Raw genomic sequence first — 19631 nt, 5'->3', positions numbered from 1 at the left:
AAAATACCTGAAACCATCTCCTTACACAATAGCTTTATAAATAAATTAGGTAAGATAGTGAGATAGAATTAAAAAAACACACTTCAAGTTAAGAATGAACAGTGCATCAGCCTTGTGCTCAAACAGTGACTTGCACCATGTTTGAGGAGATGCCTGTGAAGGTAATATTTGGGGAGTGTTTCACAGTTGGCTGAAAATGGGATGAAATCTGGCTATAAAGCAGCTTTGCCATGTTATGGAAAGATTCACCAGGCTTTGTTTCCATAATTGCAGATGTTCTAACAATAATTTTAACTATCAAGCAGATAGACATAAAGATTGAAAATATGAAAGAAATTCAGGCTTAATTATAAACTTTGAATTGTATTTTAGACAAGTCTTCAGATCAAGACTATTCTTTTAGATACCTATAGTGTGTAGTTGAGAAGCAAAACAAGCACGTTGGGACTTTGAAAGTGAAGTTCAAAGAAGTCTACCCATACATTAARGGGTGAAATAGAGTAAAAATTGCTTTTATTTTAGAATACTTAACTGAACAAATGGGAAATAAAGCACCCATAAAGATATATGACATAGGCTAGAGAGTGGACACAATAGAATGAAGCGATGAAATACATAAAAGAAACACTCTGAATTGCCTTTTAAAATAGTTGAGAATAAAGAGATGAGCATATATCCAGCAGAGAGCCAATTACTATTTTTATGGACAGGTAAGTACAGTTTATAAGGTTGCTTCTCAGACTGTCTTAAACATTCTTTCAGTACAGCTGTGTTAAAATGAGATTCCAGTTGCAAAAACCACACAGGTGTCCAATTCTTCCACAAGCAATTTGTGTTGCAGCTGAGATTCTTRTAGCTCTGAGTTAGCCCTATGTGTGTGAATGCACAAATGCATCAGCTTTGATGCCACTGAAGTTTAATAGTCTATGTAATCTCACCGTGTTTACCTTTCTGTCTCACAAAACTACTTCTAGGGGATTTTTTTTTCCACCACTATTTATGTCTAGTTCCCAGTTTGTATATTGGTCTCTTTCTCTTTTCTGTTCTTTTGCAGACAAGCCAGTATTGCTTATCTTTAGAAAAACTAGGCTACAGTAAGCCACATTACAACTATGCTTTATAAAGCAATTTACAAACCTTTATAAATATTGTCAAGAACCAGATGGTTGACAAAAAATGGATCATAGATTTTAATGCAAAATCATATGCTTCCTGGACACCATTTTGCATGCAAAGTACTAGGAAAAAAAAAAAAAAAAAAAGGAGACAGATATATAAAAACTGAGCAATATGGAATTCATACATCTGTTTTACAATGTAAAGCATAGGCAAAAATAAAAACAAGATTGCAATGAATTTTAAATTTAAAAAAATTAATTTAAAAACTCCTTTAGAAGATCCCTGATTCCCTAATATAGTGGAAGAGTGTTTGCTATGATTACAGATATACCAAGTTTTTCAATAAGAAAAAATTCAATTAAAATCTTGTATCCTACAACCTAAGTTCTCTAATGACACTGTACCTTGAAATGGCAAATTGCAGATTTCTTGAACTTACATTATTAAGTGATGAAAACCAAGACAAAGTCATATAATGTGTATATAGGAACATATAATTTGTTAGCAGCCATTTGATTTTACAGCATCCATTTGTCATTTACTTTGTAATAAACCAGTTTTCATATCCTTTACATAAGTCTAWGCTCACATCTTGTTATGTTTTTGATAAAGGACAGGCATCAAGATATTTATACATAAGATGGCTTTTGTTTATTAAAAAGACACCCTAAAATTTTTGAATTGGCATTCATGTATCTTGGAATTTTAGATTTCAAAATACTCATGTATAGTATCAATCATTTCTACCATTTCGTAACACCATGCCTTAACTCAAAATGCTGAAATTACTTCTTTAAAGCTACTGTCACAATCTTCCTAGCATCACTCAGTTCATGATTCAGCCTGTTTTCACCTCATTACACAATACCTATTTCCTCATATCAGGTTTTTTTAAACCAGGACCCAAAGAAACCTTCCATGTCACAGACAACTATTCTGTCTATTCAGAAAACAAGTATGTATTGTCTTCATGAAGATATTATGAGTCTCTACTGGAAGAGCAACCACATTACTGTTTCACAATCCTGTTGGAGTTTTTTTTTTTTTTTTCTGGAAATACTGAAGTTTAAAATAGACATATTTGAAAATAACTACAAAATTAATCAATGATAAGACTTTTAGGGGAAGTAGCATAAACTCTCTGCAAAAAGTCTGGAATGCAGGGTTAGCTGTATACTCCTGTGGATTATGCCATCTGTGTCACAGAATACCACCTTCTCCCTTGAAGGGATCCCTGACATTCCTTCCCCTTGGGGCACTTACAGCCTCAGTCCAAAAGGATTCATTCTTCCTTGTATTCACACGCAATTCATCTGAGATTAACTTTGCTACAAGTAGGTGTATAATTGCAACTGTATTTTTCCTGACTGTTAAAGAAACATATATTAATATTCATACTCAGGTCTGACCATAATTACAACAGTTAATGACATTTGAAAAGCCTTGCTCTACAAAATTGGCTTGAACATTCAGCTTAACACCCATTGAAAAGGTATCTTAAAGAAAATTATTTCCTAGGTTTCACCCACTAGATGAAAATCACTGATGAAACCTGATCAGAAAATACACCTGCAGAGTTTGATCTCTTAGAGAAGCTCCACATGATTTTCCCTCAGAAGTGCTACAGTCTAAGAAAAAAGTAATTGAGCTAAGGTCTAAGTTTGGAAGTACACAGCAGGAAAGTCYGCCTTGTATGTGCTGATGATCTCACTCTTGAAATAGAAGAGATGGAAATCAATGTAATCATCGCTCCTTTTGCTCAATCAATCACCACCTTACTAAGTTGCCTGGACAGAATAGCTCAACTTTTAATAATAATGTAGGGCACAAAAGTTAAAAAGTTCCCGTCCGGGTAAGAAAAAGAGCATGTGTGAATTCTACCAAGAATCCCCCTTCTTTTTCTCCTGAAATGGGATTTTCATGCACATTCCTCCATTTGAAATTTCAGTTACATGACAAGTATCAGACTGAAAATGGTCCCTTTCTTCCTCTTCCTCTGACACAGGTAATTTCCAGCTACTGTTTCTGTTCAGCTTTGTGTACCCACGCTTCAGTGGTTCACAGCCTACATGAAAAATTGCTTACTTAAAAATAAATAAATTACTATTTTTATTCCAAAAAGTGTTTGATTTTTTTTTGTCCCACTATTCAAAATAAGGGCTACTGAATATGGTAGCCAAAGAGTTGAAATAACACAAAATGGGAGCAAAAAAGCTTCTCAATCAGTTCTGCCACTGGAGAGAAAAGCCATCATACAGCACAATGGCTTGCAGGCTTGGAAAAGGACTTGCCAAATTCATAGTAAATTTCAGACTCCACAAACATTACTGCTCTCTTATGTACATTTGGACAAACTCCAAAGTAACTGAGCAGAAATGGAGCTTTTGGACAGAGGTTTGCTACATTTGAGCACCTAATGTTGGTAATTAGGTAATTACTCCTATATTGGTAATTACGTTTGAGAACAGAAATAAAGCTCAAAAGTACTAAGCTAGTTCAGATTCAGCTTCAGTGGGATATACTGTCCACAAGCACAATCTGAAATAAGGTCTATTTCTATTAAAAAGCTTAAATATAGCTTTAAGAAGACTTGAGTCCTYAAAAGTTCAGATACCTAAATTTTGTATTTCATACTTTTATTTATCATTCTGCCCTTACACATTACATTTGTTTTTATTCAGCTGTAACCAAGAAATATCTCAATGCCATATACCATTAACTATCCTAAAAAGACCATTTACAATAGAAGAGATACATACAATATGCGTTTTCAAAACTGATAATATCAGTGCCATAGGGTATCTTGAACTCAAAGTTAACACATAAGTATGACTGTGCTATAACAATCTTCCAAGAACCACTGATTTCTCCTATTATTAATTTTTTCTTCTTTCTACCCAAAGTAGTTTTGATCAAAAACTTTTCTTTTTTGATCAAAGACTTTTCTTATTATTACACACACACTTCCAGCACCCCAAAATTCCACTTACAAACTAATTCAGAGGGGTAAAGAGCAAAAATACATTGTTCCCCTTGCTTTTGAACAATGGGAAATACCCATTCCTAAAGTAAATGCAAGCCAGAGGACCTTCCAATAAATTGTTCGCCAGAGAAGTTGTTGTGGTAGATCAAGATAATTAGCTATTTATTAGTTCAAGAATGGAGCAGGTACTCCCATTGCTTAACATTCAGTGCTTCACATTAAATATAAATCAAAATATTTCACAGTTGTTGAATATGACACCAAGTTGTTCACAGAATATTTTTTTTTCTGTGTTTACCTGCCAGATTTTCCACTGCCAGGATGCATAGGAGTCTCTGACCAACTTATATTTGATATGCTGCAATAATTTGCTTTCTTTCATGTTTATAGACAAAACCAAAGAATAAGGCTGAATGACCAGACCACCTTTTAAACTCAGGAGCTTTTCTTCCAAAACCACAAAAGATACATGAGGCATATTCATTAGATTATTATATGAGCACTGTACACACCAGCCTTTGAGTGGCATTGTGAAAAAGACACATTGCTCTGAAGAGGTTATTTTAAGAGCTTTAAGTGCAGTAAGATATTAACAGGTCCTCCATTTCCAAGTTGTATTAAGAAAAAAATCAACCTAATTTAAGAGGAATAATATGCTGAATCCAAACTTGAAAGTTGCACAAGCAGCCACAGCTACCCATAACTCCACAGGTACAAAAATATCCAGCTTGCTTTCTAAATCTGAGTATGTCGCCGCATAACTGAGGAAAGACTTAGAGTTAAGACCGTAACAACTGACCAATCATAGGTTCATTATTGCCACACTATCACTCTGACTTTCAGGTTTTCCTGCCTTTACACACGCAGTACAGCTGTGTATAACTTTTTCAGAATTATACTTCAAGGGTCAAGATTGCTGGTAACTCAATGAGAGAAAAAAGTAACCACTGAAGAGATGATAAATTTCAAATAAATATACTGTTATATGATGACTTTCATTAATTCCACATTATGCAGCTCTGTATATTTGATTGTCCCTTGAAACAACAGCTCAAGAATTCTTGAAAATGGCTTCACTTCACACTTTTTTCCTAAGATGGCTTTTTATCATGGAAGATTTACCAGCATTTTTCGACAGACAACACAGAGCATGATGTTGCCTGTAGGTTTGCTCTTCTCTTGATAAGACACAAATCCCAGAATTATAGCTGAAAACAGAACTAAATCAGAACCAAAACAACACAGTCGTATTTATTGTCTTTTTCAAAAGCTAGTATTGATGCTATGATCAGTAATCCAGATAAAAATCTTTGTTAGCAAGTCACTTACCATATTTATTGATGATACAGGACCAATGCTGTTGACATAAATGTCAACATCAATAACTGTTGGTTTTACTGTGGAGAAAAAAAAAATAAATTATTTTGTAGACAACAAAAAWAATCACTTTAAATACTTCCTTTCCCCATGACCATAAGGTCTTCTTTTCTGGGTGCAACTACTGAGAAATATGGGTTAGGTATTTTTCAGGAAGACAAGGTTCAACCCCCCCTACCCAACAAAAAATTTTGCCACARATTAAAACTTGTACCACTTCATCATCATGATGCCCATTTGTCTCAGCAGCAATTTTTTAAAGAACTTTCAGTGCTAGGCACAGTATCTCGAAGTCGAAACCTAATATGTCTGACATGAAAGTATAAATAATGCAGCATATTGCTTTTTCCCTTTGCCTCAACATGCAGGTCCTTTAGCCTGTTTGTTCCACATCAAAACAATCTTTCCAGATTTTTGCATCTCATCAGCTCTGAAATCATCCTAACTTAAGAGTTAAATCTCTATGAAATCTGATTAGCTAAACCTAAGCAACTGTTCTTTCAATTTAGAATCATTCCCTTCAGTCCTCATTGCCTTTGCACTCTTTCATCCAAAGGCTTTTGAATTTGATTTKGTTTAGTCAATACACATTTCTCACAAGACCTTCTGTGTTTTCAGACTTCCAGGCCTCAATAAGCCAAGACAAGCTCTGTACTCCTTTCTTTTGCTGAGGCCACCAGGACTTACCTTTCTTTCAGCATCTTTGGTGTCAGTGTGCCTGATGGACATTATTCAGCTCCCTTTTATTAGTGACATAACCTAACTCTAAAATAATGCCACTCTTACATTGAAAGGCATATTAATTTTTTCACTTATACTGCCGTTCTTACAACCCCACAGAGTATACATTAAGCTCTAAATTGATATCTAAATTAGTAGCTTACTTTCTCCAGGGTTAGCTGACTCAAAACTAAGTATATAAATGCTGTTTTAACCTACATAGTGAGAATTGATGTGAACTTGTCCCCAGTAGCCCAACAGCATCTATATGAACATCTTTCTTTCCCACAGAAGCACCTTCTCCCCTCCATGGTTTTTGAAAATCTCAAGAGAGTATTCAAACCACTGGTGTTTGGGAACAGTGTTGGACTTGGACTTTTTTTTACTMACCCCCAAGCCTCCTCGAATGAGGAAATGCATGCGTATCAGCCATTCAAAACTCAGGAAGCTTTCCTCTGGGAAGCTACTGAGAAGTGAGGAAGTTAAACACCAGGGTTCTGTTGGAAGCTTATCTCTGTAAGTATCAGTCAACTGGTCTAAAGCCATCTGTCACAAAGCTAAAGAGAGACAAGAATCTTCACATGTAAAGATTAATATTTTTTTGCCTGCATCCCCCAAATTCCTGGCTAACAATGAGATGCCAAGTGATTTTAAAGTACTTGAAAATTTAGATGGTTATAAAAAAAAAAAAAAAACAAACAGGTATGCTAGCTTGCCCTGTAAGACTCTGGTACGAACATATCATGAGGAAGACTATAACCCCTGCTGCAAAAAACAGACATTAAACTGGGTACAAACAGTGGTTAAAGATGATAACCATTCTCTTTAATTCATTAAGTAATACATATGTCTTGACTGCATATGGTCAGAGCACCCAGGATTATTCGAGGTCATGGTTTCAAACAGTCTGAAGTACTGCCTGATATCTCCCCTTCAGCAAAAGAAAATGTGAATTCAGCTGAACAAGCTCAGCTGATTAAAGCAATCCTAATTGTACCCAGCTAATAACAAAATAGGAGTCTAGCAGCTTCTGGTAATGAGTTGCCTCAAAATGCAATAATAAATGTCATTACACGGGAATTGGTAATAGTGAGGAACTACAGCTAGCTCTTCCACCAGAATAGCATATATGGAATAAAGAGGCTCTAATCTTTCTAGGGTTTATGCACATGTCTGGCTGGAAGCTCAATGCTAAGGAGTTCTGGTGAACGTTAATGGCACTAGACTTAAGGACGCAAATTAGCAYGCAATTGAATCTTGGCAGGATCAGGGACAAAACTCAGGACCAGAACAGTTTGCTCRAAATCAGGTTTTGTTTAATCATTGCAGTTAAGTATATAAATAGAATATGAGGTGATAATTTCTCCGGAATCTGCTGGACCAAATTCTCTTATGGTGCAAAAAAAAAAAAAAAAAATTAAGCACTGCTTGTTAATGCTAAAGAGAATTTGATCTTCCTCACAGTAAAGGTCTAACTTTGAATAGAACACTAGACAACAGTCAGTTATTGTATCGGACATTCCCAGTGAAATTCAAATCAAAAATAATAAAGAAATATAGGTAAGCTATTATACTAGTACAATTTTTTTTTTTAAACAATGAAAGTTTCTTCGAATTATTTTGGTTTATTTTCCTAGGCAAAGGTAGAAAATAGAATTGTAGTTCAATTGTATGATAAACATGTGTTCAGGWTTTGAAATAAACGACAGAAGAGCATAGTTCTTGTTGTGGTCTCTCATGGGTATAAACACATGTAAAGATGATAAATGATATAAATGATAATCAGGTATAAATTTTAGCTTTACCATCCTAAGTTTTTAAATTCAAAACACCAACCAAAATAAGGTAAGATTTTAAGATTATTTCCTCCAAAATGCATTATGAAAAAGGAAATAACTGAGTCTTAAAGTTATCACATCTTATTTGAAAGAACTCACCCTACAATGCTCTTCAAAATAAACTGAGTTTCATGGAAAGGCATAAATAGCTACATTATGAGGAAGGTTGGACCAGATGATCCGCAGTGTTCCCTTCCAACCCTTCTGTGATTCTGCAATTTCAATGCCTTCTCAGTTTTTCTGTATACTCCATGGATTTGTGAACACTCATTTCCTGAAGGAATTCAAGCTACACATGGAGTCGCTGAGCTGSAGATGGAGCTTTTTTTCCTTGCACTAGAAAAGTTGTCACAGTGTTGTTGACAGAACAACAAAAGTGCTAATACCTCACTAAAAGTTGACAATAAGATTAAAAATGGATACTCAGCTCCAGTACTGTTTTGATGTTAGCATAAACCTAAGGTAGTTCTAAAGAGCTGTCAGAAACTTAGAAAAATTACTGGCAGAACCATGTGTGTACAACATGCAAGAGAGCAATTAAAGTTTGTCAACAAATGTACCAGCCTTCTCAAAGTTCTYTGAAATACAATTTAATATATGGCAGTAATTTTCACAAAAAGACAATGTGAGCACATCCAAGTAATTGCCGTGTTACATTGCTACACCATGCTGCCTAGGGTAAGCTAGCTGTTTGTCACAGTCATTTAATCTTCAAATCTGCTGGTTTTAATTGAGGAGGGGATTTATAAAGCAAATCAAAATATTTTTAAACAGAACTAAGGTAATCTGATCCAAATGCCCTGGCTTTGAGACACTGTTTATATTGCAGTCAGCTTTGTAACTATCACATTGCAAAGACACTACTAAGTGGAGGTTACCTACAAACTTTAGACAGTTCAGAACATACCTGGCCACGGCAACCAAAGCTCAATACTGCCTGCAAAGCTCACCTACAAAAAYAGGTGAATACCTAGACAGTTAGGGCAAAGCTTTGTCTGGACAACGAGACACAGAAACAGCTAGAATAATGCCCTCATCATAAACATACATTCAGGACAACCATAGGATTCATCTAGTCCAGCTTTATGGACTTACACTGGTGAAAAAAACTAGCACCTGAGCTTGAATCCCATTRACATCCATGAAGACATTACTATTGGACATACATGAGTTGATCAAATGTATTAAAAACCCAACAGATAAATCAGGATAATTTTAAAAGGCTCTTGAGTACATCAAAAGAGGGAACGTTATACAATTTCATGTCATGTAGGGGAAAAAATCTAAAAAAATTTCCTGTCATTTTAATTTGCTTATTTACTACTCTAAATTATCTTGTCTTTTTAAAATACCTCTTAATTTTTGATAGATCTCTGCTATTCAGAACTGATGCTTATTTCATGAATGAAACCACTTTTCTTCCTTCAGAAAGCTTCCTCCACATTTGAAGTCTGTCCAAATAGCACTAATGTTCCTGCACAAATCATAAATATTTAGAAATATTTTTGAAATTTTAATATTGAGAAATATTTTTTACAAGCTCAATTAAACAGAGTATGTCTAACTGAGCTCTCATAAATTTTGTAATAACATGTTTTGTTGTTGAGAGTTAACCTTCCTTGCATTGTTCAACCAACTCCCAGGTTTATTCTGGTTTTACCAGAAACAACAGTGATAAATATTATAGATCAATACACACACATTTATAGAAGCAAAGCAACTAGAACTAGATTTTTAGAAGGCACACAAATACATCACAAACACAATATGATCATCTCTGTTCCAGAACTACACAGCCACTTGAATTCTGCCCAGATTTCACAAGACTTCTGAATGCAAATGGCTAACAAGATTGTCTCTGCAGTAATGAGATATTTTTTTTAATATTGCTCTATAATGATATTTTACATTCTCTCATTACCACATAAATTGCTATTTTTAAATTGGGACAAAGCTGTGATAAATCATTACAGTTATTGGTAACTGTAACAGTAGTGATTATAGTGTTCATTTTTATTTTGCATTAGTGACAATGACTGTTCCTATTTTCCTACATGACCTTATAGGCAACATCTCTTTACCTAGTTATTCCTATAAAACAAACTACTGTGCTAACAAGTCACTTCTCAAGACTAACTACAGTCAGCTAAAACATCTTAATTTTACAACAAATTACCACAGATTATTTGAAGAAAGATCTGGTAACAGGAAATGTTAAGTCACCATCCCTGAAGGTATTTAAAAGCTAAGTGGATGTGTCACTTAAGGACATGATTTAGTGGTGGACTTGGCAGTGTTAGGTTTAAGAGCTGGACTCAAAATTCTTAAGAATCTTTTCCAACCTAAATTATTCGAGATCCTCTTCTATGATGCTATGAAGATACCAGTGAGAAAAATTGAAAACACTCATTCTTCCTGCATGGCTTGAAAATAGATAGATGCCAAAGTCCTCCACTTGCTACAGACACAGAAACTCTGACAGAAAGGACACTCCTGTGGTTTAGATTCAAACTACCAATGCGGAACTGCAAATGAAAATCAAAAGAAGAAATAAATTTTGTATTAAAGCAATACCAGGATGAGAATACAGTCATCTGAAAACAGTGKTTTTTTCACATGCTAGGCTTGGTTGTCATTTTGTCCAGGAGTGTGAATGACAGGGTGCACATAAACGGACTTCCTCAATTAACTACAAATCACTTTCATTCTTCATTTCCCATCATTGCTATCAATCAACCTTCAGCACTTTCATCTTTCATTTACCATTCCCTAATGCACAAGCTGTAATTTTCCAAGTATTATGTTGGAATGAAAACTGTAGATCCTAATGGTTAGGCTTGTTTTTTAATCAATCCCTACAGTATCCATTTTTGTTTTACCTATATTCACCCAAGAGCAGAGTTCCTGTGCGACATCATAAGACTGAACAATAATGGAGTTTGCTCCTGCAAAGTCTAGCAAGCCAGCAATCAGGGTCTGGATGAACAACAGCAGCCATAAGAAAACTATACAGATGCAAAAATGAGCAGCAATATTTAAAATAATATGTGCAGAACACARTATGTCCCTGTTTTTTCAAGATGACAAAACAATTAGTTTGTGCCATGACCTCAGAATGGCACCTGTAACACTAAACATCTTTCCAGTTTACAAAAATCTGCTAAGAAACCTCTTTAATGCCAGCATAGTCCCAGTAATTGGAGAAGGCAGGGGAGAGAAGAAAAGGATTTTCTAAYGTAATTAGTATCTCAGACTTTCCCTGACTCTTACCTAACTTTCAATTCATGGCATCCAGAAAGTTTGTATGCTGTATGCCCAAACTCCTCTCAGATTAAAGAATATTATTGTGAAGCTATAGAAAAGAAAAGAGAATAAGAAGTAGCAGCTYCTACATTTAGTTTTGTTCTGACAGTTAAGACTAAGAGTTTGGCAAACATTAACTGTCAACCAAACTTTCCTACCTACAATGCTATTCAAGAAAAATATTCCATCTGTGTTTGTATCAAGCCATTTCAGCAAATAATAACTGTCAGGAAATAAAATCTAAATAGGAGTTATCTGTGTAAATTAATTATTTATGTTCACAAAGAGAAGGTTGTATTTAAGGGACTTTGCTGTTTGTAATTGKGTAAATGGCCTCTTTTTCCAACACACAAGCAGTTCTTTTTTTTCAACCAAATGGACTACACGTAAGACCTAAGCACTGCAAAGGTGCAAGCAGTAGAAATGAGACAGAAGGGCATTTTACATTTGCATAGGGACATATGGGGGACATTTACATTTGCATAGGGACATATCCCATATTTGGGATAAATTACTGGGGGTAAATTGTGGGGCGAATTCAGTAAAGGGGTGTTTGAATACAAAAATATTTCTATAAATTGAAGTACTGTAAGCTGCAAATTAAAGAGATGCTTTCCTGCACTTGATTTAAATCAATTTGATATAATAAAAAAAAAAAAAAAARAAAAARRAAAARAAAAARAAAAAGAAMCGAAACACTTAAACAATTGAAAAAAATGAAATTTGGTTGCCTTTTTTTTGGAGATTTTTAAGCAGAAACATTAGGTTGGAGGGCTTCAGTCTCATTGCATTGGACTAAAATACCTCTGCTTATACTTTTAGTATGACACATTAAAATTTTTACCTGAGAAAAGAATGAATAAAAAGTAGGATGTTTCCCCTGAGGATTGAAAAGCTGTGAACCAAAGCAGGTCAGAAAGGCAAGATAAAAATTCCCCTGTACTCTGTCCATGGTTAAGCAATTAGAAAAGCAGAATTCATGATAAAGCATTATGAAAGCCTACTGTCAAGATCCTGTCCTAACCAGAGTTGCTCCCATGMTAGATTTTGAAAGAGACTATGGTTAATGCACTGTACCAGCACCAAAAAAAGACTATGTGCAAACAACTATTTCTTTATGTAATCTATTAGAACTCAAACATGTATCACAAAAATCTGAAATGGGTATTTTGGAGTCTTCATAGATTAGTTTAGCCCTAATTTTGTAACTTTGCTATTAATATTCAAGAAATGTTCATGGCCAACACTGCGAGGAAAGCATCAGTTACTGACAATGGTAGAGAATTAGAACTCCTGAAGACAATCAAGAAATCCCATCCATCRTCCCACTTTAAACAGAGATCATTCTCATTTTCATTGACTAGCAGCCCTTTCCTCAGGAATATCAGTCTTGCACAGATGTGCTTATAGATAATGCAGGGGGAGTGACTGGCACTAAAATAAGTCATCAGATTTATTGTCTTACTGATGGAAATGGACAGTTAGTAGATTTCTAGTTAGATGGCTAAATCAGAACAGTTACTGAAATGAAGACAATCCACTTTTACCTCACCAAAAAAAAGAAGAAAAAGGGAAGTATCAATGAGAACAATTAAAATAGTTGCGATATTTTTAGTTATGATTTTTCACTAAGCTCTCAGTATATTCAGCYCTGTTTCCTAACTAGGTCTTAGCCACAGCACTCTGCATCCTCAACAACAGGTTATTCAAGTTTATTCTTCCATCTAAGTCTAAATTAGACTAATCTCTACAATCCTCTGCAGTGCCCAGTACTACAGAAGTTGGATCCAGGACTGTGGCTTTCCCCTCCTGAGTGCTGCAGTAATACAAACACAATTCACCCCAATTTACCTCTCCTTCCCATATGTCCTACCTTCACACACAACTTGGGTCTCCAGGTACAACTCTGATCAATCCTGAAGCAATGAATGTCTCTCTCACTACTTCATGTACTTCATGTCAGATGCCTGACACTGTCTGGTAGACCGGCACAAAAAAAGACTTACAGCAGAAAGTAACTTGACCTTGCATGACACTTCACAGCTTTCTCTGCACTATGAGCTGGAAAATATCTTGATCTTGTCAGGCAATATGCAACCCTCTGTCACCACATATGGGGAAACCTGGCTGGAGCTAATTTAAAGAGCATCAGGTGTGGCAACCAGCAGCTAGCAAAAATAACTTGACAGCCTCTGTTGTAATCRCCTGTGGTGCACTTCAGGGTTCATTTCTGTGTGACATGGTAGGAAAGCAGGTCAGAGAGGAGAAAGGCTGTGATGCTGCTTCAGAAGTCATGATTTTCAGTAGGATTGTGCTTGAAAAAGGACATATCCTTTGAAAAGCAGCAGAGTTGCTCCCTCTCAACCAACAGATTTGCTCCTTGCATACTCTGAGAAACTGATTAAATTAGTTACAGAGAAAACTTTTAACTTCTTTAGGAGAGAGCTACTGTTAATGCTCCCAAGCAGCACAGTCAAGGATATCAGACAGAGCTTAATCGTCTGTGTTTGCTSATTCAAATGAGCCCATCTATTTGCACCAGCTATGCTTGTACAAACCTACTCAGGGCAGTGAGAGCTGCATAGCGGTTTCTGAGACTGTTCTCATCTTCAGAAATATGGCTAATGGTTATAAAGATACTGGAGAAGTAAAGAAAACCAGCATGACTCTCAAGACAGCCAGAACTGGTGGAGTCAAAATATTACATATTACAAAGTGAATTTATTCGGGTTTAAAAATGCAGAACAAATACAGACGAACACCAGAGGCTGCAGGCATCAAATAATTTTAGAGGATCCAAGAGGACACCATGAGTTACTGCAAAGTAATTAAAAAAAAAAAAAAAAAAAAAAAAAAAAAGGAGAAGGAAAAGCAGATATTAGTGTTGAAAATGCCTCAGAACATAAGCTGGTGAAGCTTTCTTCAACACATGCTGTTCAGAGGCTTCCTTAATGTAATGATACATTTGAGAAACAGAGGATGCAAACACGCAATACAAATTGCCTGACTACTCTGCCATTCTAAGCCTAATCTAGGGTGAGATTTTTCCTCCCATTATTAATGGCACATTTCAGAAACCTCTCACATACTAACTTTTTGATGGGTAAGGTGACTTTCATAATTAAAGAAAAAGATAGCATATTAGTTTCCACATATAAACTCACATAAACTCACTCAGGGATTGTGATTGGCAAATCTTCCACTTTGTTTCACTGTAACAAATTTTTTGTCTAAGATAATTTATAGTCCATATGAGCTTAAACTTGAAACACTGTAAAGTTCTGAAGGTAGGTTTTATTTTCCAGAACTTCATTGTSCTCTAAGTTGTCCATTAAAGAAGATGAGAGGAATGATTTTGTCAAAGTAAACTGACTTTGAAGAAAATATGTTATGTCATGAGGTATTTTATTCACCTTTGTCTTAATTCATTGTTGGGTTTTCTTTTGATTGTTTGTTTCTGTTTGTGTAGTAGGTTTTTTTATTGGAACTTAAATTTCAAATCTTTCAATCAAAAAGAAAAAGAAAGAGCAATGACAAAAATCTAGTTTATCACTAGAACATAAATGAGACAGATTTTTTTAGCTGTAATTATCATTGTTCTATTCTGTGCCCCATTGGTTTGCCTAATACTTCTGTTTTCATTGTATTAATAAAGAGGAGYAAAATTTCAAGGCCAGAACTTGGTCCTACTAAATGTGAAGATCTAAATCAATGTGATATAGGGGGGGGAAAAGCACACCTGCAGAGTAGCAAGCCTTACTGCATTCAGAAAATTAYGCATATCTATTGAACAGGTTTTCACTTCAAAGCACTTTGAAACAAAACACAGAATACCTGCCCATAGAAGAGATGTCAAGACCTTCATAGTTCTGAATTGGTTTAGTTTTTTCCTGAGATTGGTGCTTTTCATAGCATGCAACAGACCTGAATATCTCAGATCTATAATTGTAGCTGGTAAAAAAATAGGTGAAAAGATGCTTTACWTCACAAAACACTTTTCTTTTCGACCTAATCAGTACACTGTTATTAGCTGTTCAGTATGAAGTGCTTTCTTTTCTTTCTTTCTTCCTTTCTTTCCTTTTTTTTTCACTTCAAAAAGCCATGTATTTTTTGTGGTATAATGGAAACTTGCCAGATGCCACCAATAAAATGAAAACTCTCAAAAGCCATGATATTTACGGAGACAAGAACTCTGCCAAGTGTGTGGCCACAGGGGATGCARTCAGGCATTCCCCTGCTGGTAGAACACTGCTTTGTTTCCAAAGATCAAAGTCCCCTTTTAGACAGACAGGTCCTGTTAAGGTATCACTTTGCTAACAACCTTCACAGGTTAACTGTTTTGCCTAATGTTTAGGTTGTTCACTCTTTAAGAATCCTGCTGAGTGTAGATTGTTCATATGATCTGAGCAATAGCAATTTATATTGAAACTGAGGCCAAATATGGGCCAGGATGAGAGGGGAAAAAAAAAGGAGTAAGACCTGGCTTTGCATCCAAGCAGTGACCTAAACACTCTACAGTGGCTTAGATGTGTTTGGGTGACAGAGGAGGAGAGAGAGTAACAAAGTGTTCACAGCTCATTCACTGATGCTGACCTGGAGGACACAACAATTGCTAAAGTCAGTGCCCATACTATGGCAAAAGGGCACTCAGAATAGGCCTGCACAGTGCCAAGTAGTACCCAGACATACCCAAGCTAGCCAAAATATCAGCCGCTCTGAGAAGGATGAAAAACCACAGACAAGTCCCTGCTTATGCCAGCACGCACTTTGGTACATTCTACTTGCCACAGTCTTCTCTCCATGGATTTTGGTTGCAGAAGTGTCTTCCCAAGTGATCCAAAATCTTCAGTCCTAACCTTTGAAAGTGCAAAGTATTTCCTAGGCATTTTTGACAAAGGCCTTCTGTACAAAGATCATTTCCTCAGGACTGTTGCTAAAACTACACAATGTTAGAAATAGTAGATTTGCAATCAAGGATTAAAAAACTGAATGAAGAGCAGTGTCATATGAAACGGTCAGTGTTCCTGTCCTGTGGGTCAGATGATTTGTTTCCTGCCAGGTCCATGCAAATGTAAAGGCCCTAGTGACTGATATCAGTCCTGGATTGATTGCCTCAGAATTGGCAATACTTCTGCTTGATTCTGAGAATTACTCCTCTTTTCTTCTGGTTCATTCCACACTTCTTTTAATTTCCAAAGCACGCACTTTCTTATTGCATGCTCTGTGTTACCTGGTTCACTGCTTTTTTTTTCCTTCTGCTCTAGCTGGTATGTATTATACTTCAAAGTATTTGTATTAATACTGAGACCTTCAGGGCAGGAACTCAGTTCTGTTGCCAGGACACATCAACCATCCTGTTTGGGGGATAACCATCTCCCAGATGGAAAGGAAGATGTGCCTGTGTGTGAGGCACCAGCCTGCAATTCAGGGAAGTTATATGTAATGCCTCATTCTCTAGCATTCCCCTTGTGTTCTCCTTGCCAAACGCGACAGCTCCTCAACTTCAAAAGGGCAATGTTATTTATCTGCATCAAAGGTAGGAAAGGTGCAAAGAGGGACCAGGGAARGAAGCAGAGGTGAACTAACTTCTGTAGCATCTGAACAACACTCAGCTCCAGTTCTGAAATAGCCAGATTGCTATCAAAGAACAAAAATGGCCTAGGACCAAGACACTTGATAGAAATAGATGTAGTTGAGAACGGTAAAWTCTGTTTGATATATGAGGAGCTGCATAATTTGACTCCTTTCTCTAAAACAGGATTTACAAAATGTTGTGGAGAGACAGAAGGAATTATCTTGGTAACAATGACTTCCAGTGCTGTAAGATATGTCTGACCTCTACTGATTTCATGGCAACTGACACGAGGACTTTGAATGATTACTTTGCCCCACATAAGCATAATGTAATTCACTCTGCCTTAAGTCAGTGATCTGAGGACATGCTGTACAAAATAAATAAAAAAATTGTCTGAGACTGTCTTCCAGATGTTGATATGGGTGGGAAAGTGCATTAAAGCACTTCTCCATCAGATAGCTAAATCCAGTATGACAAACTAAGTAGAGAGAGATAAATGTCACTTTGTGATAAAACCAGACACATCTAACAAATATAATCTTTGTAAATACTACAGAAAATCAAAGTAATAGCTATGAAAAAGAACCAGATACTTTCCTTCATACCACAGGATATTCCTTTTTTCTGCAACTGTTGAATTATTGTGTAGCTATGGGACATTAAAAATTGTAATGATGAACATACACAGATGGCTCTTACTTCCCTCTAAACTGATCCAAAGGGATCACCTAGAAAGTTTATTTTTATCAAYAGATGTGCCTTTAGCAAACAATAGTTTCATTTATAATCACTGGTAGGAATTCTGCCTCTAATTTCTGAAATAAAATCAGGAAAAACAGGTTATATTAAGTGGTTTTTTTTGAGAATTCCTCATTCTGAGTTTATTTTGAAGCACATGCAAGATACAGTAAATATAAATGACAAATTCTCTCTGATTTCTGTCGTACAAACTTGCTGGGAACAAACTGAGAGGAAGTTGTACTAAAGCCATTGTGCTCTAGGGATGCAAATCAGGGAAAAAGGGCAAAATTGCAATAGGCAGAGCACTACAAAAAAAAAAAAAAAAAAACAAAAACCCCCCCCCAAAAAAAACAAACCAAAAACCCCAAAACTGGTTTGAAATACAAAAGCTCATTATACAAATTAAAAAAAAAAAAAGGTAGCCCGAGATGGTTACATGCAGGTATCTACTGGTTGTTATCTAAATTTTATACCTAAATGTACTAATACTGACCATGAGACACTTCAGTTACATAAGGTTTCYTTTGGAGATGTCTGACAGTTTGTGGAAGAAGGTCTCTGGTCTTGCCCTACACACAGGCAAGTCACTTTTTCTTCTCAGCATTAAGGAACACAACTTTCATGAGCATATTTTTAAGAGAATAGGTCAGAGAATAGAATAGCTCATTCTTCTCTTGCTGTGTCCTACTTTTTGCCTTTAATATGCTGAGGTTTTATTTGCTTCTCAGAGTGTGAGATTTTCAGATGCATGGACTGGTGACAAAAGACGTAAGTACGTTCCTTACTCTGACAAAGACCGGCTGAATAYTTAAGAACTAGCCCTTCTATATCCCTACACAAACTCTGTACAAGCAAACCAGATTTTAGGACCCTAACCTACCACTACATTTTCTTGTGAGAATTAGCATTTTTAAAATACTGACTTGGAAATTAACTTCAGCCAAAAAAACTTAATTTCCACTTTCCCAGACATTTGTGCACACTTCTGGAATATAGCAGAATGACATTTTCTCTGCACCTGGAGAAACTTATCCTCATTTGTGCAGAAAGAAGTACTTACTTCCAATATCTGGCCGCAGCTTTTTGTCATACTCTCTCAACAGCTTGTTTAGTATAAGAGTCACATCCGTGTCTTGTGTTTTTGGAGCTAAAACCCATTTTTGGTTAGTTGTTCCATCTTCATATTCATCCTCTTCAATCTTTGTAGAACTGAAAAATAAATGAAACACATAGATGTTATTTTACATAACTAAAATAAGAGTTGATGTTCTGGATTAAACTCCACCCTCATCTGAAGAAGTTTTAGGTATATCCCCTGGCTTTGAATGTACTCTGCCTTTCACTGGCTTTGCAGCAGGATGTTCCCATTACCAATTGTTGAGTATCTGTGGATAGGTCATGACTGACAATTATTTAGAAATTGTCTTCTGTAAGTCTCTTCAAAAAGTTATACTCTAGGAGATAAAGCAGCTATCAGAGTAGTTTGTTTTTTTTTTATCCTGTGTTTTAATGAACCTATTCCGACTAGTATTTACAATATACTTTTACAAAGAGCTAACATCTGCAGTATTATTTTATTAATACATCAAGACGACTGATTCATCTCTTGCACAAAGGCTAATAAGAGTATTAAAAATTCAGATCTGTTAATGCTTCCTGATCATTTTATCCTATTAATAAATTATTATATTCTCAGTGCCTGAATTTCAGAGTTTAATGTATTACAAGGCTTAGAATTAAGAGCTCACTCCTTGAATTTAAGATGGATTATCACAAGCACACAAATACGTTGCATAAATTAATCTGCATTTCCCTGCAGCTTTAATGACTTTTTTAAAAAAGCAGTACTACAACAAGAGTTGCAACTTCTTTCCTTCATAGGTGGATGATGTTTCTTTTAAGCGTATATTAATACAAATGTGGTGAAACTACAGTTTGCCCAGAAWTCACAGCTAGAGCTATTTTCACACAAGAC

At 35.8% G+C, this 19631-nt stretch overlaps 1 protein-coding gene across 1 annotated transcript in view; it reads right to left on the bottom strand.

Annotated features, from left to right (window-relative positions):
• The window catches only part of GABRG3 (gamma-aminobutyric acid type A receptor subunit gamma3), a 155976-nt gene extending 136920 nt beyond the window's left edge, over nucleotides 1-19056 (bottom strand). Inside the window, exons 1-3 of the mRNA XM_057368128.1 lie at nucleotides 19028-19056; nucleotides 18717-18865; nucleotides 5432-5499 (exon numbers count right to left, since the gene is read on the bottom strand). Of these exons, the coding sequence (XP_057224111.1) occupies nucleotides 5432-5499; nucleotides 18717-18865; nucleotides 19028-19056 (246 nt within the window). The remainder of the gene's footprint in view (nucleotides 1-5431; nucleotides 5500-18716; nucleotides 18866-19027) is intronic.
• Nucleotides 19057-19631: the final 575 nt, after the last annotated feature.

This window comes from Malurus melanocephalus, unplaced genomic scaffold (assembly GCF_030028575.1).
Source record: "Malurus melanocephalus ecotype Western Australia unplaced genomic scaffold, MMel_1.1 scaffold_88, whole genome shotgun sequence".
NCBI lineage: Eukaryota > Metazoa > Chordata > Aves > Passeriformes > Maluridae > Malurus > Malurus melanocephalus.
This window is presented reverse-complemented; position numbering and strand designations above follow the sequence as displayed.